The 23,818-nt window shown below is 40.1% G+C and overlaps 2 protein-coding genes across 5 annotated transcripts in view; one reads left to right on the plus strand and one right to left on the minus strand.

Annotated features, from left to right (window-relative positions):
* The window catches only part of ARL13B (ARF like GTPase 13B), a 49,347-nt gene extending 46,819 nt beyond the window's left edge, over positions 1-2,528 (minus strand). For all 3 annotated transcript variants that reach the window (XR_014619140.1, XM_084301934.1, XM_084301933.1), the window contains exon 1: positions 2,411-2,528. The gene's annotated coding sequence lies outside the window, so the exon portion shown is untranslated. The remainder of the gene's footprint in view (positions 1-2,410) is intronic.
* A 160-nt stretch (positions 2,529-2,688) lies between these two features.
* PROS1 (protein S) overlaps positions 2,689-23,818 on the plus strand; it is a 35,168-nt gene continuing 14,038 nt past the window's right edge. For both annotated transcript variants that reach the window (XR_014619338.1, XM_084306156.1), the window contains exons 1-8: positions 2,689-2,810; positions 8,050-8,207; positions 9,289-9,313; positions 9,637-9,723; positions 13,380-13,502; positions 13,658-13,780; positions 15,938-16,063; positions 22,623-22,744. Coding sequence is in view for 1 of the 2 variants with exons in the window: in XM_084306156.1 (XP_084162282.1) it covers positions 2,732-2,810; positions 8,050-8,207; positions 9,289-9,313; positions 9,637-9,723; positions 13,380-13,502; positions 13,658-13,780; positions 15,938-16,063; positions 22,623-22,744 (843 nt within the window). In the remaining variant the exon portion in view is untranslated. The remainder of the gene's footprint in view (positions 2,811-8,049; positions 8,208-9,288; positions 9,314-9,636; positions 9,724-13,379; positions 13,503-13,657; positions 13,781-15,937; positions 16,064-22,622; positions 22,745-23,818) is intronic.

The raw sequence follows: 23,818 nt of genomic DNA on the forward strand, positions 1-23,818 counted from the left end.
ATGCTGAGACCCTGTTTTACACAGAATGGCTGCTGATGGGAAGCAGTGAATGAATTGCTTCCCCCCCCCCGCCCAGCTTATGTGGGCAGCTTTTACTTTCTCTATTAAATTGTAATTATCTCCATCTACGTCTTCTCACTTTTTCCCCATCCCAAGTTAAGAGGGGAGTGCGTATGCTGCAGGGTACAGGGTAGGTGTTTTGCTGTTGGCTGGGATCAATGCACCACAGTCCCTGGTACCCAACACTGTGCTCAAAATAAGGACAGTTTTAATCCGAGAGCATTACAGTTATTAGCAGGCTCGTGTACTGGTCACAGAGCCTCCTTACTTCAGTGTATGTTACAGTACAGCGCGGGTTGCTTCTCCCTTGGCAAGAGGCAAACCCACTTGTGGGATTGTCTTTGCTCAAGTACCTAGGTGCACTTGATGGATAAAGTAGAAGGATGAGGAAATCCACTCTGTACCTAAAGGAGAACGAAAGCAGGGGGAAAATAACCCGTGATTTGAGTTGTATGGTCCAAGAACCACTCAAACTAACGCAGCACGAGCCTTTTGCAGGGAACCAAGAGAGTGGTCTCAGTGCCCAACACGCCATTTCCCTGGTCCTTCACAGATGGGGCCCAGCTCATCGACTCTTCTCACCGACAGCCAAGGGAGCGAACGCATGCACAGGACAGGGGAATCATATCTGTGTGCTTGTCAAGGGACAGTGGTTGAGAACATGCCAAACCCTCCTCCAGAGCTTATCACAAACCTTGCAGAAGGAAGGTGTGTGGTCACCTCAACCCATTGGCTCATCCCACTGTAGATCAGAATCTGATCAGCAGCTTCAGCTGAAAAGCAACTGGTTTTATATTTGAGTAGCCAAGATGTAGACAGATATTCCCTGCTGCTAACTTACCTTCGTGAGCAGATTAACACAAGGCAGTAACACTTTGAATTGCCACAGAAAGTTTTGGGAAGATTGCTTCTCAAAACTCATTTCTTAAACAAATATATTTCTTTCTTATCATTTAAAATAACTAACCTGAAACCAAGCCAAGTTCGAATAAAGCAGGAAACTGAATAATTAAAGACACCTTTCTGAAGTCATTGTCTTCCAAATCTAGATTTAAAAAGTACGGAAAAAATTGAAGAGCTATCCCTAACAAACTTATTTCATCCCTATTGAGCAATGATGGCTTAAATAATTTATACAGGCAGTAACAAAGGACTCCTGATCTTAAGACGCTGCTGTATTCAGGGATGCCTTCGTGCAGATACACCATCATTCAATATCAGAAACAGCTCAGATTTCTTCTAAAGCTGAGACAAGAGATATTCTTTAAAAATTTATGCTGCGTTGTGTAACAGCACCTGAGAATGGCTTCTCCGCAAGGAATTGTAGGGCATGAAGAATGGAAAAGCTCCTGAGGAGAAGACCACGATGATTACAATGATTCCAAGCATTAAAACCGTGCTCTGAAGAATCCAAAAAGTCACAAGAAATGGATTACACTACCAAGACCCCCAAGCAAGCACTAACTCTAACCCTGATTGCATCGCTACACCAATTTTTGCTATTTTTGCTGAAAAGCAAGACATAACGGCTCTATAAGTAACTCACAAAAACGCAGTATTTTCAATGTCTGAGCATCCAGTGAACAAACCCATCTTGTGATCACAACCTGCAAAGCTGGACAGCCTGTAACTAAATGGCTCTAAAGCACAGACGGGGCCCGTAACATTCAGGCGAGATTCATGAACAGAAACTGTTAGAGCGAGAAGAGCAGCCAAAGACTATGTCACAGAAGAAGTCTTGTTCAAATACAAGACCCCAAGAGGGGAGAAGGATGGCAAAGAAAAAAACAATCCCCAAAACATGGCACATGGACGAGACAAGGGCGCTCAACACCATGCAGGAAATAGGCAAATACATAACATCGTGTTATGCTATTTTACGGAGACTGTACGTTTGTTGTTTGAAACGCCAAATAACCATTAATCTCTGCAAATAAATGTAAATACTATGTTTGAGCGCGTTCCCTGATAACGCACACGTAACGTTTCAGGTATAAAAGCTGCCACCGTGATCTCTTTCGGCTCGCTGCGGTGAAGCACCACCCCCAAGCCCACCGCCCCAGGCGCACGTAAAGCTGTAGCTACACGGGAACAACACCCAGGTACCAACCGAGCGCAACCACCGGGACAAAGAACGCCGAGAACCCCAGTTTTGAGGAAGAAAACATTAAAAAGCGCTACAGAGACGAAGAAAACCCTGAGACAACTGCATTAACTGCTAGCGCTCTAGAGTAAGTCCCGCTCTAGCCCCACGCTGTGGGTTAACGGCTCTTCGCAGCCCCCCGTTAGGCGACCCAACGGCCCTAACCGCCGCAGCCCCCCTTAGCCCCCCCCCCCCCCCGCCCCGTACCCGCGTCCCGGGCGCTGGCTGCCCCACGGTCACGTGCCCGCCGTCACGCCGGGCCGGGCCGCCCCCCTCGGGGGCTGCGGGGCCGCGTACGCAGGCCCCGGTAACCCTTGGTTACCGCTCACGGCGCGGGGAGAGGGACAAAAAGGCGGCAAGCGCGGAGCTGGGAGGAGGGGCAAGGCGGCCAATAGCGGCCCCGCCCGCGGAGCGTCAGCCAATCGACGGCCGGTCCGGGCTTCGGCGCGGCCCGCCCCCGGCCCCTCCCTCCCTGAGCGGGCGGCCCCGCTCAGGAGCAGCCGGCGCCCCCCGCTCCCCGCTGCAGCCATGAGGCCGCGGGGCGGCCGCTGCCCGCCGCTGCTCGCCCGCCTGGCGCTGCTCGCCGCCCTGGCGGAGGCCGCGACCTGTGAGTGGGGCGGGAGCCGGGGGTCTCCTCACCGGTAACCGGTGACAGGAGCCGGGAACGGCCGCAGGGTGGGAGCTGGGAGGCGTTGGGGTGCGCAGCGAGGTGGCGGCGGCACCGTCCCTGGGGGCGTTCACGGAGAGGCTGGGGACATGGGCAGGGGGTGGCAGCGGTGGCAGGGGGTGGACGGAGCTGAGGGTCCGGGAGGTCTCCTCCAAGCCTAATGACCGAAGGCTTCGGGCTGAGCACGCAGCCTCGGGCGGCCGGACCCGCAGCGCCTCACTAATCATTAATCAGGCAGGGGGAACAACCCCTGTTTGCTGTCCAGGCTTCTGTTTGAGCGCTGGGGATGCGGGCTGCGAAGGGAGCAGCACGGAAAGATAAAAGGTCGTTTTATGAGGGAGCTTCCCATGGGTCCTAAAAATAAACCTTTCCCGTCACGTCCCTTTCTCCTGGTTTCATAACGCTTTCTGTTGCCTTCACCTTCCCCGCTGCGTACCTTGCCAGCTTGCTTTTCTCTGAACAGTGCGAAATTAAAGAAAGTCATCAGAGCCTTGTGAAATATCTGGGGTTCGTTTCCTCCCGCTTCCTGGCTCCAGCTGTGAACAATGCCAGGGATCTCTGTGATGGGGAAAAACAAACAAGCAAACGAACAAACAACAACAAAAAAAAAAAAAACAGATCTTAATACTGCAGCTTGTGCCATACAATAAGCATAAAGGAAAGATGCCTGTCTACAGTTTGCTATCATAAACAGACAGAAATCAATCTGGGACAAATCTTTATCGGATAAAGACAAAGAGGGGCAAGTCTTGAGGGTGTATTGCATCAAAAAATGCTACTTACACTGTTCTTGTTCATCTAAATGGCCGATCAATTTTAAACAAAACTATTTTTCTCATTAATAACCTGCAACAGTGAACAGCATAGAATTAGTTAAAGGCTTAGTAAATGTTCCTGTTGGCCAGCTTAATTGTGTTTAAGTTTACGAAAAGTCTTTTAATATGTTAGGAAGAAGAAAATAAGGGGTTCCTTATAGCCCTACAGGTGCTATTTATTGGTTTTCTTTTACCTTAAGAATCTTTAAAAAAACAGACGTCTGTGATATCAAGGACTCAAATATAAACCTTGAGAACTTCATCCAGTTGGCCTAAACTTATGCATTATCGTATTGTTCTCCTAATCCACACCGTCTGCTTATGATCCCTGTAGCCTGCAGTCATTATCCAGGGGAATGGTACCTGATCCCTCTGGACAGATTGGTCAACATCCAGACTTCGGTGTGAAATCCATGTCCACTGTACATCCTATGGCAGGATCAGAGCATTAGTCTGCAAGAATCTGACAGGAAAAGCCATCTTGGTTAATTATTATAAATGTTTAGAAAGCAGGATAAACAGTTGACTAGTTTAGAAACTAATCGTTGCTGCTCCTCCAGGGAGATGTTTTGCATAGTGTTTGGAGGTCTAAAGACACGCACATGCCTGGATACATACATCTGCACACATACAAATAGGTATCTTTTGCTCCCCTTGAAGGAATATCTTGATTTGGAAAAATGAGTACTTTCTTTGTGGCTGTCTGCAGCTAGAAAATCCTTCGTTACTGTGTTTACCTCTGTGTTGTCAGATATACAACGTAGTGCCAGGGCCCTCGTGGCCGTAGTGTTTGGGCCAACATCCCATGAAAGACAGGCTTCGGATAAGATGTAGAACAGGCAAGCATTAGCAGACAGTTGGCTTTGTTTTGTTGGTTACCTAAGCCTTATGTCACTGATGAACATTGCAGAAGATGCTGGTTGCTGGAATTACAGTCTATTGCAGTACACCAGCTGTACAAATCAGGTGACCCCACTACCTAGAATGACAACCCATTTAATTTTTATTCAGTTCGCTCAGTCTTCAGAGTTCCTGTGAGAGGACACTAGTAGGCTGTGATGCCTTTGGGTTTTGAATATCAGCACTAAGCTGCGCTTAAGCAGCCCACTTAAGGCAGGTTTATGGGTCTGTGCACACTACAACTACAGCTGTGAGGAACCACTCAGTCTCATCCTCTGCCCCATTTTTTTTCTTTGTCAGGAGTATTCCTTTTAAAGGTGCTTGATAACTAATTACTGCACTGTGCCTATACCACACCAGCTGAAACTAGAGTCAGGTTTTCCATGAAGCTTCAGTGATATTTAAATGAAATACACCAAGATCATTAAGGGTTAACCATTGGTTCGACAGGGGCAGAAGTTCACTGGAGTTTCCTGTAATCAGCCTGGCAACAATAGCCGTGAGGATGTTTTTTGTTTGTTTCTTTTTTTCCTAATAAAAGTTCTATCATTATCTGTGTAAGGAAAGACCAGACTTTAACTAGACTAAATCTATGCATGTGAATCGAAACATTTACAATAAAAATATGGTAGTTGCAGTGAGTTACATATCTTTATTACACTCAAAAGTCATAAGAAATCAGCTTAAGAGGAGGCAAAACATCTGTGTTGTAGAGTAACAGACCTGTTTCTGTTACCCTACTGTATACAAAACAGATAGCGTTATAGCTGGTGTAACATCCCCAAGCACATCATACTTGGAATTTTCTTGCACATTATTTATTGAAAAGGCGTGCTAAAATGAAAATGATGTCACTAAAAGGTCAAAATAAGCTTGCTTCAAGTCAGCTGTGAATTAGGACTCATCTTCAGCAGCAAGCCTCTGCTCCAAAGCTGTATCAGCATGCTTGCAGTGGTCATAACCTCTAATGTAAACACAGTCAGCAGGAGAGTTTTTCTGCTTGCACGCTTATTCTGTCTTTCACAATAGCATAAAGTAGTGAAAGCTATTTTCTGCCAGCATAATCACATCTGCCTGAATCTTGTGCATTTTAGGACCCTTCAGTAGAGCTTTGTACTGCAGTCCAGGCCTTATTGTTGTTACACAAAATTTTCTTTTTTTTCTTTTAAATCATTCCTATTACTTAGAACAGATGGACTAACTTCATCCTTCTTGTTAGCCTGCTCATATGTAAGAAAAACTACTGACACTTACCCCAATTAATTAAAATGATGCTACTAGCAATGGTTGCTGAAAAAACAAATTACCAAATTGTTTTTTGGGCTGTGCTTTCTCATGCAGCTTTGGGCTTAAAGGAGTTCTCAGTAGGGCCCTTCTTGTCCTGGGATCTTGCCATGCTTTTTGCCAGTCTCGCAACAGGCAATGTTAGTGGTGGTCTCGTGGATTGAGAGAATAGTTTCAGGAAATCCGTGGCTGCAGCAGTTTTCAAGTCACTGCCCCTCCTAACTGCCATGTAAAGGATGAGCAACAACACGAAAATCCAACTCTGGCTCTTGAAACATGTTAGTAGCCTGTAAGATGTACTTATGCCATACCTTAAAATTTGTGAAAGCGGGAAGCAGCAGATGAGGACAGCAAGCTTGAACCTTTTCTTCTGCATCAGGAGTTTACCTCTTGGAGTAGGGGCTTAGAAAGTATGGTGAACCTTTCCTTTCCCTGAGTAGTTTTCTTGTGGCTCAGTCTTCACCCAACAGTTCTTTCCACTCTCTGGTAATACTCCCACGTAGATGAACGATGGCTGTCAGAAGGAAGGGATCCTCCAATTCCAGACTGATGCCTGCTGAAATAATCAGGAGTGGGGCAGGACACAAACTGACCTCTTCTCGCATTTCTGAGCATCTTGCTGGTGGCTTTCTGAGATAAGGGTGTGCTCCAGAGATATGCTGTAGGTCTGCCTTATCTTCAGAAAGTCTTACCTATTGCCTTACCATAAAGATTAGTCTTGTCAAATACACCAAGCAAATCAGTTTGAACCTAAAATCTTACCCTGTGTCAAATATCTTTAGGATGCTGTAACAGAAAGGTTTCTTCAGGTCAACATCCAGTATTGAAATGCTCAAGAGTTCTTGTCATCACTTGATAGAGAACTTTAGTAAAGGGTGTAGGGTGGTATGGTTTTGAGCTATACCTGTCACCTGAAAGCTATTCTGCCTTCCAGTTCTGGATGTCATTAGCTGCTCCTTCTAATAAACATTTTAAGTTCTTCTTTCCTGTTAGTGCATGGGGAGGCTGTTTCCTGACAGCTGTGTGCTGGCACGGTGCTCTGGGTCTGAGGCATTCCATGAACATAAACAATTCTCAATTGGCTATGTCTGCTTCAATCGATCTCCACAGACTGGTGATGAATATGCAAGCACACCATGTCTGGTGTGCACCGCAGGTGCTGTGACCCTCAGGCAGTTACCCTGGTCTGAGAGGTTACATTGTGTGAAAGCTGATAAAAGGAGGGCACCTGCAGAAGTGCCAAGCTCTCTAGTTAACATATGTCAGCCATGCTCTTTAACCCTATGAGCTGGATTTCTTCCAATTACATTCATCTATTTTTCTCTTAATCGCACCGCAAGTCCAAAAGTAAAAGCAATGAGGCAGTCTAATTTAGTTGCTGTTCCTGTAATACTGTGTGCTCTGCAAAGAACATTGAAGCTAACAGACATCTTTCTATTTCATACAATTTCCCAACTCATTTCTTCACCAGCTGTGTAAGAGTCAATAAGATAGCAATAACAAGATATATGAAAATTAGGAATGACAACACAATAGATCTGAAATACAGAAATTAAATAAGATTCTGTTTTACCTGTGTAAAACATGAATGTATTTGCAGGTTCTCAAAGTACATGTATCATTCTCACCTTTTAACTTGTCATGTTCTTTACGGTTCTGAAAAATAAAATGGCTTTATGTTAATTACATATAACAGGTAGCCTGATTTTATAGGGCGGAATTTTGGCCTCACACAAGTTAAACAGGATAAGAAAATTTATTTCTAGATCACTGAAAGAGGTAACTAAAAGGCTTAACAGCACTTTTTTCCATTGATCAGTCACACACCTCGCTTCACAGTATCTGTAGCTAAAAATGTATTGTCCTGCATATGACATTTAAACTGTGCTTCAGGCATAGCACTGTATGAACTTTTTTATGGTGACTTGGCTTTTTTTTTTTTTTTTTTTGGTCAGAAACAGCTAGCATACACAACAAAACCAGAGTCCTGGCATGCTCTTGCTCATGTTTTCCAGTATCATAGGAAACTGCCACTTCATTAGTGAGGTTTTTTTGTTTTTTTTTTTTTTTTTTTTTTTTTTTTTTTTTTGTATTAGAGCCCCATATTTGTTTCCTGTTTGCAGCATTTTTTCATTAGATAAAAAATAAATAAATAACAGAGCTCCTTTTTTTCTACCAAGTTTTGTCCCAGCGGTATGCCTCCGAGTTCCTGGTGAGGAAACGTCGAGCAAATTCTTTTATGGAAGAAAGTAAGAAGGGAAATTTAGAAAGAGAGTGTGTTGAAGAATTATGCAATAAAGAAGAAGCAAGGGAAATCTTTGAAAATAATCCTGAAACTGTAAGTATGTCATGAATATCTATGAGGTAGATAGTAGTACTTTGCAGTGGGAAAGCTAGAATTACATAGAATTCACACTGTAAAGCTAACAGCAACAAGAAAAGAACTTGCAGACCAAAAACTGGCTTGAAAGTCTTTTGTGTATAGAACCTGCACAATTAATTACGAAGATCGTATGAGCAAAGAGAATAGTTGAGTAGATATTATTCTAAATTCAGCTACGGATCACCAGTTTTAGACCACAGTTGTCTGCAAGCATTCCATGTGGGGAAACCCTGTTGGCTTCAATTAAAATTTTATGCAGAGAAGGCATAGCAGTGCAGCCCTTTTAATGAAGGGATTGAACATATTGCTGGGAGCTTTTTTCCTAGTGGGGAAGACACTGTTCCTCAGATCATTCCCACTGTATGTTATTTAGCATTAAATATATTTTATGTAGCTTTGTACTGTAAAAGGGTGATTACATACAAAATATATGTTATTAAAATTAATTATTGTTTTGCAAACTATGCAACAGGTCTATCTTCTGTCCATGGTAACGTAGCATATATTTGGATATACTGTTTATTAATATTTAATAACAAAAATTAAGTAATTTCAGTAGTCAGTCTTTTAAAAAAAAAATCTATTTTAGTAACACTTTTCACTTCATTTGGACTGAATTGCTTGTGAAACATTCAACCTACTCCATTTGTTTGTTTGGGGGTTTAAAAATGGAAATAAAGGAGACTGCTCTCTATCCAGTAATAATATTGGGCAAGATCCTTTCATTCTGAGACAGTTCTCAAAGTCATTTTGACATCCAATTCATTTTCATTGACACTTTGAAAGCGTCCAATTCAGTGCAGAATCTTAATCTTCTCACCACTGAGTCCTATATTAGGAAATAATCTGCTGTCTTAACCTAAACAATAGTGATACAGAAAACTTGGTATATATTGTAAGAGTCAAAGTGATTTTCTTCCTTGCTTCTTTTATAGTTACAATACAAATTATTTTAGAACATATTCAGTGTATTTTGCTGTTAATTCTATCTACCTTCGTTTTTTTCTTACTCGTTGTTTTTCTTTTCTTTGTACAGGAGTATTTTTATCCCAAATATTTAAGTAAGTACAAGAAACCTGAACAACTCTAGTATGTCATTCACTGGCCTTCTTATTTGGATAATACTAGTTTTGTTGTTCTGCCCATACCATTTGAATGATTTCCATGCTGATGATAATGCATAGTAGCTCTTTGGCAGTTTACTGTACTTAGATCCCAGCAGAGGCACTCAGAAGGTTGGTCTGTGATCAGCTGTCCTTAATATGCCCAGACAAGTTTTCTAATTCAAGCTGTGAGAACAGACTCTTTGAAGATTCCATGCAAAGCTGTTATAATTTCAGACTAAGTGAGTGTTTGTATCATGTGTGTGGGTTTACGTTTGCAGGCTGCCTTGCCTCCCATCGAGCAGGGGTTTTCAGGGTTACTGCAGTTACTCCAGATTCTCCAGCTGACCTGAGGGCTTGCGTCAATGGTAAGCACTGCTGCTAGATACTTCACCTAACGCACTTGCATCTAAAAACACGTGTGCCTGGTGAGAAGGTAGTTCTTATTGGTAGAAAAAAGACAAATCTCCATATTAACTCAGGCAAACACAATTACCTGGAACAGGAACTGACAAAAAAATTAGGTGATAGTGTTTTCAGAGTAAGAGGTATAAGTGACTGGTTTTAATTTTAAAACATAGTGGAGAATAAACGTAATTAACTACAAAATGGAAGGCAGAACTCTTCCAGAATCAGTGTGCTGCCTCAGCTGACCAGTGTTCACTGTACACTGCCACGTCTTTAGTAATTTTGCCTGACTCTTCCTGTCTAGTAGGTCCTGTTTTGTCAGCTAAGGGAAGAGACCACCTGGTAAATTTCGTCTTGGTACTGCTTTTGGGTTCATAGTTATACTGTAGCCCTTCACACTGTGGGTAACATAACCAGCTGAAAAATTCAAACAGTAGCTAGAAGATACAATTACTTACTCCAGAGGCAAGAAGGTTACAAAGCAAGAAATGTGCTATATTGCTCAAAGACGTAGTTTTTATACTAACACAATTTCAGTGTGAACTGTATTTTTTCTAGTGAATTCACAGGAAGCATCTATACCATATTCCCTACTTGTCACAACAGAAACATCTCTCTAAACCTCTTAAACCTTTACAGCCTGGATACATCAAAGAAGGCTTCTTATCCTTAGGCATCTGACCCTATTTTTGTCACTGAAAACAACAGAAGGCAAAACAATCCTTAATGACACTGCACATGGTCATGGATGAACATATTTTCCAGATCACTTGGCCAACGTGCCTGCTGTCACAAACTAAAATGCACTCCCATTCACATCACTCATTCTCACTCATTAAAGCTCCTGGGAGGAAAGAATATAGCAGAGTTGTGTGAATGTGCAGTGTTTCTGTATAATCCAGTGAAAACAAGTTTACTTGATAGTCATTGTATTTCTCCATTTGGGTTCACATAATAAAAATAAAAAAATAAATAAATCTGTTGCTATTGGTCAGTCACCAGGAAAAAGGACAAGTTAAGAGATTATGAATAAATTTGTCAAGCGTTTCTAAGGCCTGAGTGTTCAGAGGACTCCATGCAGAGCATTTCTGGAAAAGAACTACTGCTGAGAGAACAGGATATAAAATTCCCATTAAGTCTATAACTTTTTTTTTTAATGCATATTAATTGAGATAAATCTTTAGTGACAGTGAATATCAACATTTTTTCATTTTAAAAGTTTTGTCTTTCAGAGCTTATTTATCCAAATTGTTTTGATAGTGTCAAAATGAAAAATTCAATGACAAAAAAAATAATTATAACAAACAGCTTATAATACAATGACTAGTTTGAATCTCAAGATGGAAAATCGAGGAAAAAAAGTAACAGTGCAAACAGAACTGAAAGGTAAATTTACTTATTTCAGATAGAAGACCCTTTCTTAAACATTTATAATCCAAGAAAGTATCTAAGCTGCATCATTAAGTTCCTGAACACCTGTATCACATAATCGCATACTTAACTTTTGAAAGTAAGCACTTAAAAAAACAAAAACATTTACATCTATCGGCTTACTTACCTTGACACATCTCCTGGATATCAAAGGCTCTGAGTGGTAGAAGATACAGGTACAAGCATACATTTCTTGCCACCTACCCTTTCCATGGGAAGCTAAGTAGATCTGACATTTAATTGTTGTCACAAATGTTTCTCAAGAAGCGTTGCTGGGTTGTAGGTCAGAAGGTGCCTCAGATTGGGAAAAGAGGAACACCAAGCCCACTTTTGGAATAAGCAGTTGCAACATTACTGTCCCTTCTGTGACATCTAAATCAATCATCCATGGACATTTGGACATGGTTGTTCATGGACATGGACTCTTTGTTCAGTCCTGTTCATCCTGTCTTCCTCCTCTAGCATACTTTACCAGTTCTCCTTTTTAAACTTATTTTCCCCAGTTCTCTTCCTTTCTATATACTTAATTCACCTTACTCCATCTACACATACTTTACACGGACAACCTAATCCATCTTCTCTCAGTTCAGACTCTCATGAGCCATCACTGCTTTTGGCTCAGAAACATTTACGCTCAATTGCGTTCTGTAGTTGTGTACTCTAAGGGTATCCTCTACATCTATTCCTTATGAAGTACTTTGCTTGTACCAAACCTAGTTCACACCCTTGTTTCTTGACCTACAAAAGCAAAAAATAAGCAAGAAAGAGGAAAAAAAAAAGAACAAAAAACAGTTCTAGAAGCTACAATTGGAAATTATTCTGACAAGAATCATACATCAAGCTCATGCCTTTTATTTCTTCTTCACAATTTGTTCTGTCAATTTTCACCCATAACTGAAGTCATTTGGTCTGCAGCATGAACATTAAATAACAAGCAGTAGCTATTCTAAAGATACTATTTAGTTCTGGAGTTTAGCTGGCCCACGATGTTTGGGATTTACTTACAGCAGAATTTAATTTGAAGTAGATTTAATTGGCAAATATACTAACAAAGATTTTGTTAAGTTTTCTTTCTCACAGAAAGCTAAACATATAATTCTATGGATATCAGTTCTTCAGTTCTTTTCAGTAAAGTAAGAAACATCTAAGAAATCCAGTGAGGCCTTAGTAACAGAATCACAGCAACTTTCAGTTTCCAGGAACACTTGCCTCTCCTGCTACTTTCTTGAATCTGAACATCACAAAATACTTCCTTCTTATTCTGTCTGTTCTTTTAGTTTGTTTGTTTGTTTTGTTAGTGGTTTTTTTGTTGTTTGTTTTTTAGAAAGCGTGCCTCAAAACAACATCTCAGAACTGTACAAGAACATAATTTTGAGGTAGAAACAATATATTTGTAATTATGAGAGGTCTACAGAAAAATAATCCGTAAAGCTACCAGCATATTCAAGAAAAGCAAATGTGAAGATGCCTTGCGTAGTGTGCTGACGTAAATTTATGAAAACGGTGCAAAAAGTTAAAAGACCTTATGTATTTTGGGTAGAGCAAGAAGACAGTGAATTCTGTTCTCTGTCCCAAACAGTGTATTTTGAGCCTTCCTTTCTGAAATCTTGACAGTATGCATAGTCTTCAACTGCTCTTTCCAATCCAAATTTTGGTTTGTCATTTCAGTTAATATCTGTGAAAGGTGACTGTTAGACACAAATGTATCCAGTCTACCCAAAGAACCCGGGTAGCAAAGGCAACCTGAGGTATAAGGTTCTTGAACATGATTCTTCTTGAATGGAGAAAATGAACACTTGAATTGTATTCTCAAATTTTTGGTGCTGAAAGTTTGCTATTTCTACTGAAATTTGTGGTAACTTGACGAGGCAGAGCGCTTTTCTTTTAAAAGTGGAATGAATAAGTCCTTCAAATTTAATGAAAATAGGATCATCTTCCTTTTGTCACAGTTTGCAGGGATTAAGATGGCTTAGTGAGTCATTTGGTTTTTGGTTGTTTTCTGTAGGACAAAGGGGGAGTACTGGTGGCTTTTTAGCATGAGTTTTGTATGGATATTTGATCTTACGCATCAATGCCTTCCTATTTTATGAAAGGTACCTGTAGGAAGACAGAAAGAAGGACTAAAGCTATCCTCGAGGGACAACAACCCTAAATGACAAGTATTTCTAATGTTTTCCTCCCACAGAAATTTCAAACCAGTGTAGCCCTCTGCCATGCCACATAGATGGATATAAGGACTGCATAGATGGACAAGCCAAATACACATGCATCTGTAAACCAGGATGGCAAGGAGAGAATTGTGAAGAAGGTATAGTCTCCAATCTCCTCACAATATCAGTTCTCAGGAACACAGTTACATATAAAACACTGAATACTATCAGATCTTTAAGTATACCTACAGTCACAGAGGTGTGAATGAATGCTTTCCTCTGAGCAGAGATTTCTGTTTTGATTTTGTTCTAGATATAAATGAATGTGAAGACTTCAATGGAGGGTGTAGCCAACGCTGTTCTAATTTACCTGGAAGCTACCGTTGTTTATGTGAAGATGGCTACTTTATGCTTCCAAATAAACGGGACTGCAAAGGTAGGAAGTGAGTCTTAAGGAGAATTTCATTACATAACAGTACACTGCCTATCAGCTAGAGAGGAAAGTAGTCTAGTAGTTCCGCAAATGTTCAGCAAAAAGTCAGCAAAAAGTTCCGCAAAAGTCAGCAAAAGCTTGCATTGCCCCTGACAGAAGCAGGCCTGCTTCAGCCTGGCTCCTCATCCCACCTCCTGTCTTACACTACTCCAAACATTTGTGCAACTGTGTAGTGAAAAAGATGAATGAACTGAGGTGGTTAAAACAACACAGGGTTTAAAACAAAACAAACAAGCAAAAAGACAAAACAAAAAAGAATGATACCACGATACTAGATACCAATTCCTTATTAGAGCACTGTAAAGGTTGTTTTAAACACTAACCAGTTTCTGTTATCCTTTAGGCATGCTGAAACAAGAATATAGAGTGGTGCAACCAGCTAACATTGTTCCCACTGAAATCCTCTCTGATAAACACTGACTTAGGCTTAGTCACTCCTAATTTGTGATGCCCTTCTTTTCAGAGTTATAAGTTCATTGGAGAATAATCTATTAATGAATCTACAAATGCTCTTTATGGAGAGAAGTATTTCTCTTTCACTCACCCAGAATAATTTTTCCCTGTACCTAAATGCGTTTATTATTACTGACCATGACCTACAAGCTGCATTCTACTCCAGAAAAAAAAATACAGTTATTAACTCATAGGTATTTTTTTTTCCTGAGTAGGAATTGCCAAGTAACCTAATTTTATTTTAGTATTTTTTCCCCCTGAACTGTGCCAACAGTTTTGGGTAACATCAAATAACTCAAGAAGCCAGACCTGCCACTGTCTCTACCTTTAGTCTCAATATTTTTGTGAATGAATACTTTCAAACGAAATTCCAGAAGAACATAAGATGGCTGCTGTGTCAAATAGCAGATAAGCTGGTTAGAATCTCTGCAGTTCTTGGAAAGATGCTGGAAAAGTTGTCTAAAAAAAAATTCAAAGAAACATACACTAACAATTAATAACTTAGATCAACGAGACAAAAGTTTAGAACTAACTCTGATTCTTTGCAGAAGTTTTAGCATAATGCTTGGCTAAAAAAGAGCTAGTTCTTTTCAGTTAGTTAACACTAGAATCAGTGAGTAACAGACAAAGGGAAATAACCAGCTAACATACACAAATACAAAAGAGTCTTCACAGAGAAGTAGAGCTTTACACTATTTTCAGTAGTGATGTAAGTACATATCTGACTACTGATCATTTAAAGACTATCAGATTGGCAAATAATAGTAAGAACTAAACAGCCTGAGTACCAGTTAGGTCATTTGATAAACTGGATTTACATGTTTCCTTATGTCCAAGTATGAAATTGTACACCAAGAAATTTGAAGTCCACAAGGCAAATGTCAAAAAGTAGACTGTATCCTAGACAGCTTTGACTTCAAAAATGCTTTGAGTCCTCACAAGCAGGTAACAGAATCTGTTCTCCCCATGCAGTGCTATTCCAACAACTACTACAAAACCATGGAGAAAAATAGCATGATCCTTGCATGTGCAAGTGGGAATTGAAGTACTACCAGGGATCTGTTACTTCTCTGTCTACAAAACATTTAGTTTGATTGATACGATATGTTATATCCACTTGTCACATCTGCATTTTGAAAACGACATTGAAAAATTGGAAACAACACTAAAATGGTTGGAAGGAAATAGTGAGTGACTTGAACACCTGTCAACATAGCAAATTCAAAGAAGATTGTGACATGAATTGATTGTAGCATGCAAGAAACTGATAGAATTATTTCTTGTCTTTCTGTATGCGTTTTTATAAGATTTTATTATGCAGTGTGGTTTAGTTTCTAGGAAATCTGCAGACTCTTTTTCTCTTATTGCCTTCCTAGATGTGCATCTCTTTTCCTGTTATCCACAGAACACGTGAGAAAATGTTAAAGATAGGCAGGCAGAAAATTCATTTTTCACTGAGGGCATACAGAAATGCCTTTCACAGACCTCCAGAAGTCTTTACTGCTATAGTTATAGTCTGCTATAAAATCATGACAAACCTAGCAAGGAAAACAGTTTGCCAGCCTCACTAAGTTCTTACAGTTTCGGTTAGGAAAAAATAGTATGCAAGAGATTAACTTGTTTTTAGTAACTTGTTTGTATTTCTAGATATAAATGAATGTGTATTATACCCAAACATCTGTGGGACAGCCATCTGTAAGAATACCCTGGGGAAATATGAATGTGAATGTCCAGAAGGCTACACATATAATTTAACATCCAAGAACTGTGAAGGTAGGTCCTGTGCCACTCTCCCAGCTTTTTTTTTTTTCTCTTCCTCCTCTTTCCATTCTTGAGTCTACTGCTATAACAAACTCCAGCATCTCTTCTAGTAGTGCATTGATTAATCTTCATATTGTGTATTGTGATATGACTCAACTGTTCTTTCAAGGGCCCAAGCAGGCAATATTGTGCAGCATGTGCAGTTGCAGTGACTTGCTCCCAGGTATTCGGGAGTTACCATGTATTCCCCTGTTTGCTGCATGCCGAACAACTCCATGAGTTCATATGAGCAATGTCACCTGTCTCACTGTAGAGAGGACTTTCTGTCCTAGTTCTCAAACCAGCCAGTAAGTTTCTTTCAGATAACTTGAAGCAACATGTTGAGCATCTGGACATTACTAGAGAGTCTTATACCCTGTTTTTAAGCATCACTACAGTTATAAGGATGGAATATTTGACATCAGCCAGTTCAATATACGCCTAACTCAAGATAGGTTATAGAAAAAGCAATTAAAAGTACTTATTTGGCAATTCCAAACCAGCTGAGACACTTAAAAAAATATTTATAAGGACACAGTCACCAGAAATTAAACCCATACTTTATCTATTGGTCTCGAAAATCTAAACAGCTTCTCTATATCCACATAATAGGCTGTTTAGGTGCTTATTTAGTTCTCATGGCCAGGGACTCTGTCTCTCTGTCCTTTATATGTCCTTAGTTTTAAGATACCAGAAAGAGCTTTTCACTGTATTTAGTGAAATTTTAAATAACGTTAAGTTGTCTAAATCTCCCTTGGGGTCTCTAGATATGTTGGAAACTAATCACATTAGATTTAGTTGATCTCCATTCTAAGCTGGAAGTGAAAGGATAACAATTGCATGAAACACATGTGTGTGTGTGTTTATATATATACACATCTATATATGTGTATACATATATTTCAAAGACCCCACGTTTAAAGTGAAAAAATTCTCTCTCCAGAAAAAGAGCTATTGAGGGGAGAAAAAAAAAAAGATCTACATCAAAAGAACGTTTTCTCAAGAGTATTCTTTTCTGAAATGAAAATTCGATAGAAAAACCCTCAAGGCAAAGTTGAAAAGTACTGATAACTTGTGGTAAAGTGGCAAGAAGCCATTCTGACAAAGACCATCATAAAATAACCTTTTCAAGTACTGGAAGAATTTGCAGTTGTCCTACAGCGTACTTTAGTTCACTACGCCTGTTGTCAAAGTTTCTGTTTAGTACACAAATCAGAAATCAAATTTCAGTCATAAAAGAGAGAATGGGCTTTTAGAGTTTTGCTATGAATGGAAATTTTTGATGTTGCCTTTAAGAAAAATACATCAGTGACTAGTTTTTATTCTAAATGCTACTTCTATGTTACCGTCTAAACAGACGCAAAAGCAGCTTCTTGCTGGCTATGAATCTTCTGCTGTGTGGCTTTTCATGCAGCATTCCTGTGACAAAGCTTTGCCTAATAGTAATGATTATATATTCAGACATCTGCTATTTGTCCAGTTACTACAGGATTAAAACTCTGACGATTTTGTGTCCCATTTTGAACAACGTGCACTGGAATGGGAAAGACCTCACCACAATTAATCTAATTCTCACTACTCTCTGCAGATACGTGGGCTGCATCAAATTGAATTTAAGTATTTTTCATCTTTTGAAACTGGGATCCCAAAAGATTACAAGATGAGGACATTTAAACCAGCAAGTTTTACCTCCTGGATGGAGAATAACACTGCTAAGCTTTCAGATCTGGTTGTAACCACATTAAATGAGTCATCAAATCCTATCTAAGGATTGTGTAGACAGACAGGAACGTAGCCTTCCAGAAAGACTAAATGACATTAGTTTTTCATTGCCATGTTACACGTAGGTGGCAAAATTCAATTACTCGTACTAGGAAAATCAGGTTTGCATATAATTACACATTCATCTCTGTGATGACAGTAACAATAATGTGGAAGAGTTTTTTTCCCCCAAGAATTTCTGGGAGCAGTTGGCTGCAGTTCTTCATCCCCACCTCTTACAAGACACTATCGGTAGAAAAAGTCTGTTTCATAGAAGTCATACAACTCTAGATACAAATCTTCTCATACTTCTTGCAATTTTGATCACTTAGCAATTTTGACCAAGTATGCTTATTGTGTTAGTTGGGCCTGGCTTTCGGTCAGTGCCTAGGAGATAAAGCATGCTAAAACCATATTTTGAAGAATTACCTAAAGTTTGGAATGCCTCTCCCCATATTCTTCTCCCTTCTCTGGATGGGGAACTCCTCCTAAAGAGGTGACTGAACCAGTTAATCCAACAGGACAGAGCATATCTGCATTCCAGGTATTAGTCCTCCTTAGCACCTGGTCTGAAAATCTGAGACAGGGAATAAAACTTTACCTTTTCCTCATGAACTGTTTAACACACACAAAATGCTGCTTAGCTGCATCCATGCTCTGGGGGAATGACTGTTTCCCTAGCAGCATGTAGAACACCTCCCCTCTAGGACATGGTTTGCAGCTCCTTTATGGCCAATTTTATCATACCTTAGCAACTTATCCGAAGTACGTTATTTCAGTCTTCCACTGAAAGCAGCTCTCTGAACCCAGGATGCTGCTCAGATTCATGGGTTTGCATGAGAAGCTTCAGCTGGCTGTTCAATGATGTGGGACTGACGTTTGGATGGATATGAGGGAAGCCTTTGAAATTGCTCAAACAAGCATGCAAAGTTGTATTCAACAACTTGGAAGAAAGTAAGATATTTTTAACATAGTTAAAAGGAAACAAACACCCTAGTCCCCTCCAGCTTGTGCAAGTCAACATTTCTATAACAGGACAATTAGCTCTGCATGGGAACATTCATTTGGACTGATCAGGGATTGTAGAACAACTGCTGAGGAAGAAGACTGATAACTACGCAGGAAGCTTGCCTATCCTTCTGCAGCTGTCAGACACTCTGGAAGGAAACCTTACTCTTGAACATTAGGTTCATTTTGGCAATGGAAATTTACACCCCTCACACCCCCAAGACTGGTACCAGTCTCCAAGTAATTGATTAAATGATAGAAATTCGTCTGTCAGGCAGTGTGTAATAAGCTTTCATAACAACTTCATAAGCTTCTGTTTTTCTGCATGTTCTGGGCCTGAGCAACGTGCTCAAAATGAACTGCTGCTTTCAGAGAATTCAATACTCTGTTTTACTCTATTGCTACAGGTTAGTTAGTGCTTATAGTTTTACTTTTGTACTGCTGGGTATTCATGTGCCAGAAGCGGTAAAGAATCTTCCACAGGGAGCAATGCCTCCTGAAGTGTCTGTACAGTGTCATGCTTCTCTGGGAAAGGCTTAGGAAAAGAGTTGCTTCTCAGAGTCTCTACTTCCACTGCTCTTGGGAGACATCGAATGTTATGGTTTACTGAGACAGAGGGATTTGGCCAACCTCTTTTCAGTGGTTTGTGGGGACAGGACAAGGAGTAATGGCCACAAGATGGAGCACAGGAAGTTCCGCACCAACATGCAAAAGAACTTCACGGTGAGGGTGACGGATAACTGGAACAGGCTGCCCAGGGAGGTTGTGGAGTCTCCTCTGGAGATATTCAAGGCCTGTCTGGACGCCTACCTGGGCAGCCTGCTCTAAGGAACCTGCTTTGGCAGGGGGGTTGGACCCAATGATCTTTCGAGGTCCCTTCCAACCCCTACAATTCTGTGTGATCTCCACAGCGAAGCAAGCTATAGAGTTTGTTTTTTTTTCCCTTCTCTTCTCTGTGTGCTCAGGCCTAAGTGGATTTCCTAGCCTATTCAGAGCCCTAAATGATCATACTGAGAATGAAATTTATTTTTCCCAAAACAGGCAGAACAGGAAAGGACAGAGAAAGCATTCTTCTCACCCACTGCATACTATCCCTAGGCTGTGTTTTGGAATTTGGCTCATTTGCATGTATGATAAGATGCAAAAAAACAACCTACCAAGCCAAAAACAAACAGTGACAGAACCAGCTTGACCTTTTAACACATCATTTTATAGTCTTAGTTTTAAATGGACATCACACCACAAGTCACCAGAAGTTATTAGAAAATGACTTTCACCACAGAACCCCTTGTACCAAGTTGATCTTGCAGTCTATTGGGTTAGGTAACACCCGTCAAGACCATAAACAGTTTAATGAGTTCCAAATGGAAAGGATTACACATGCCAAATGAAAGAGAGGTGATCTAATTGCAGACAGAGGAAATGGAAGGGTCAGTTGCAATTATGCACCAGCAAAACATTTCTTAACAACTGACCAGATCCTGCTGTATGACTAATTTGTGAGCATTATCTCTGAGGCATATGGAAAGAAGTATGATTCAAACTCTAAAATAAGCACTTAGATATTGCAACCCACCCTTTTATCTTACTCACCTAAGTAGTACTACAGGTGACAAAGGCCAAAATGAATGAAGAAGGAATCAAGCCATAAGCAGAGCATTGGTAATTTACAATTGCAGGAGTTTACCTGTATGTACATAGAGAGTAACACGTTTCAATAGGTTAGCTTTCCCAAATCTGAGCAAAGAAGACCTCTTAACATTGGCAGACATTCACCTCTGAAGACTGCAATTTCAGGTACAGTCACAATTAAATTTAAACATTTGTTAACTTAAAATAATTCAAGTTAAGGCATTGCAACACACAAGCCATCTGCAAAACGCTGTCAGATGAACTTTTTACAACATCCATTACTGTATTTCTGCATTAACAACTTATTTTATCCCCTTACCTGAGTTATTGGATTCTTGAGGCATTTGAAGGATCAGAGAGAAGCAGGAAAATCTCCTCTGTGACCTTTTCTGCAGCTGCGTACCTAAGATCAGTTAGAATTCTAACAATCCAAAAAGCTGCAGTCATCAATTCTCCAATTATATGTTAGGAACTACCTTTCGATGTGCATGAAACCTTTTGCCAGAACAGGAAAACACCATCGGCAATACTTGCTGGTCAAAGATTTAAGGTCTTGTATACATCTTTTTGACCCAGAATATCCTCAGTGAGCTGTCCCAGGGCAGGCAGTGGAACCACATGCAGAGCAACTGATATGACCTTGCTGTTTTTAGAAGTGCCATGATTGTAATGCAGAGAACTCACAACAAGAACTTTTATCATCTCCTTCCAGGACAGAGCACTGTCTTAGTGAAATGGAAGCAAGGCAAGTGGTGGAGCTGGGTGTCGAGTTCTACACAGCTTGAACATACTACAAAGACAACAACAGATTTCTGTATTGCATCCTATGCCTTTCAGTAGGAATATCCAGAACTTTAGTTCTGGTTATATTACCTGTAGTAAGGGACAGTACAGCTTTTTCTTTTGAGATGAATGTGCAGGAGGGAGCGTAAGCCTGAGCACAATTCCCTTGCAGTGATCATTTAAGGAAAAGGTGAGGAAGATGAGACATTTTCATAATAAAGAACTCTTCATCCAATTACAAGGTCCTTTTCATGAGTTGTTGCCCATTTAAGTAATGGAGAAACTGCATGCACTTGGAGGCTGAGCAGTGTACAAATCGTAGTTGTAACTGCAACAACAGTAGAAATCAGAGTAGCATCCAGACTGCAAAACATGGTGTACTGTTTTGGAAGGAGATTATGCATGGTTGCTGCAAAGTAGCAGATTTTACAATAAGTGTTTTTTTTTTTCTTTCCCTTTTTTCTCCTCCCCTCAAGCAACAGCAAAAAAAAAAGTATTTTAGTCCTGAAAAAACTAACATAAAATGGAACACTTAAAATTCACACGCTACTACAAAATTGCTTATTCACACTTGTTTCAAAACAAGTATTGCGGTTTCTTTAATCTGAGGACCCAAAGCACCCTCAGAGCTTTTATCCAGGAGAGATTTTGCTCATTTCTGTATTAGAAATGTAACAGTTACATTGGCTTTTTACATAGCCTTTCCTTTCTAAACTATTATATATAGCCTGCAATATTGAAAATGAAGTTGCTGTAGCTTTCTTACAGCTTAAATGAGATTGGTCTGCACAAATAGATGCTGTCTGAAACTTAGTTATTTGTAAGATTATTGTGTGTTGTTTTAACACGTGTTTATTTTAAAACACGTATTTTGCCCTGAAATTATTTTGGTCTTACGTGAAAAAAATCATGTCCCTTTTCCACACAGTTGCTATATAAATTCTTAATAACTCTAAATTATGTTGATATCCATTGGGAAATGAAAAGGTCTGATGCAGAACGACATTTCTGCCATAAATGGTAGTGATTTATTGAGGTCTCTTGCACTAATGCAACCACCTTGCAGCTCAGCTTCTTACTGCCTCACAAATCAGACCAATTTTCCCCCTGCTCTGCACACAAGGCCCTTATCAGATTACTAGGGCTTATACACCCAGCAGGTAATTCTGGATTGTACATTTTACATAGGAGACATCTGTTAGCATTAGTTAGCTTAGCAGCAGTCACCTGTTGGATTCATGTTAAGCTGTAGAACCCATCTTGTCTATTATTCCATTAAAGTGTTAGTTTTCAGTCTGAACCACGAATAATCTTAATAAATCTTTCTATATGCTTCTATTTCTCCTAGATATTGATGAATGCACTGAAGATATTTGTGCTCAGCTTTGTGTAAACTCTCCAGGAAGTTATAGCTGCTATTGTGATGGCAAGAAAGGGTTCAAGCTCTCTAAGGACATGAAGAATTGTGAGGTAAAACTGCACTATGTAATATTCCATATGGAAAATCAAAGTTGGATATCTCTTGATGACAGGATGAGTTAGATTCAACAAAGTAGGAAGATATTTGAGAATGGATTCAAAATCGCTGAGAAATGCTGGGGACTTTGAGCTATGGTTTGGCTCACAAAGCAGACCCAGTAGGGATTTGGATGCCATTCAGTTCATGCATGCGCATTTACAGGAATCCTGTCAAGAAAGACTGGCTTAGGCAAGCTTCTATTTCCTGCTGCTTCCAAAATAAGCTCCAGCTTTTTCCTATCAAACAAATAATGCCTGTTCAGCTTACTCAGACAAAATACTCCGATTTGCCCATATGTTCCTAGGCTTTCCTTAGACTGCACAAAAGTTTTCACTTGCTCTTTCAGAATTACTCTTTTTTTTTTTTTTTTTAATCCAAACAGGCAAAAAAAAAAAAACAACAAAAAACCTGAGCTGGATTGTTTTCGGCAGTTTTCATCTGCAATAGCTTAAGAAAAAGCACTTAGTAAAACTTGCCAATCGAACAGCACCTCACAGCCAAAATAGGCTGTTCATGCTCAGCTTATTAGTAGCAGAAAGTTTAGAACTCTGGAGAATCCCAGTACAGGGATTTTCTTGTGAATGGTTCTCTGTATGCTCTGAAAGGTTCAGGCAGGCTGAGACTTGTTTTACGAGGTAAGCTCAGATAACTGCCAACAAAAGAAACACCTCTAACACACTCTAATAAAACTGGGCTTAAACCCAGCCTGAACAAGGTCTGGTACAAGTGCTAGCATGTGCGTATTAGAACTGGTTTGTTCTTCCTGAAATTTTATATCTGAACAACGTTGGTATTCATTACATTTCCTTTTCCTTCTTCCTGAAAGAAGAAAAGTATCTTCTGGCTTCATTACATGTTATTTTTCAATATGGTTATTCGAAAGTGATCAACTGTCTATCTGGAAGCTAGTTTCAGGCCTCTAAACTGGAAAAAATAGTTTAATCGGTTGAAAATATATGCAATCCAAAGACTAGTTATATTGGCAGACATAAAATGGAGTTGCCATAAAATTCAGGAGCACCTCT

This window comes from Netta rufina (genome assembly GCF_964035555.1).
Source record: "Netta rufina genome assembly, chromosome: 1".
Lineage (NCBI taxonomy): Eukaryota > Metazoa > Chordata > Aves > Anseriformes > Anatidae > Netta > Netta rufina.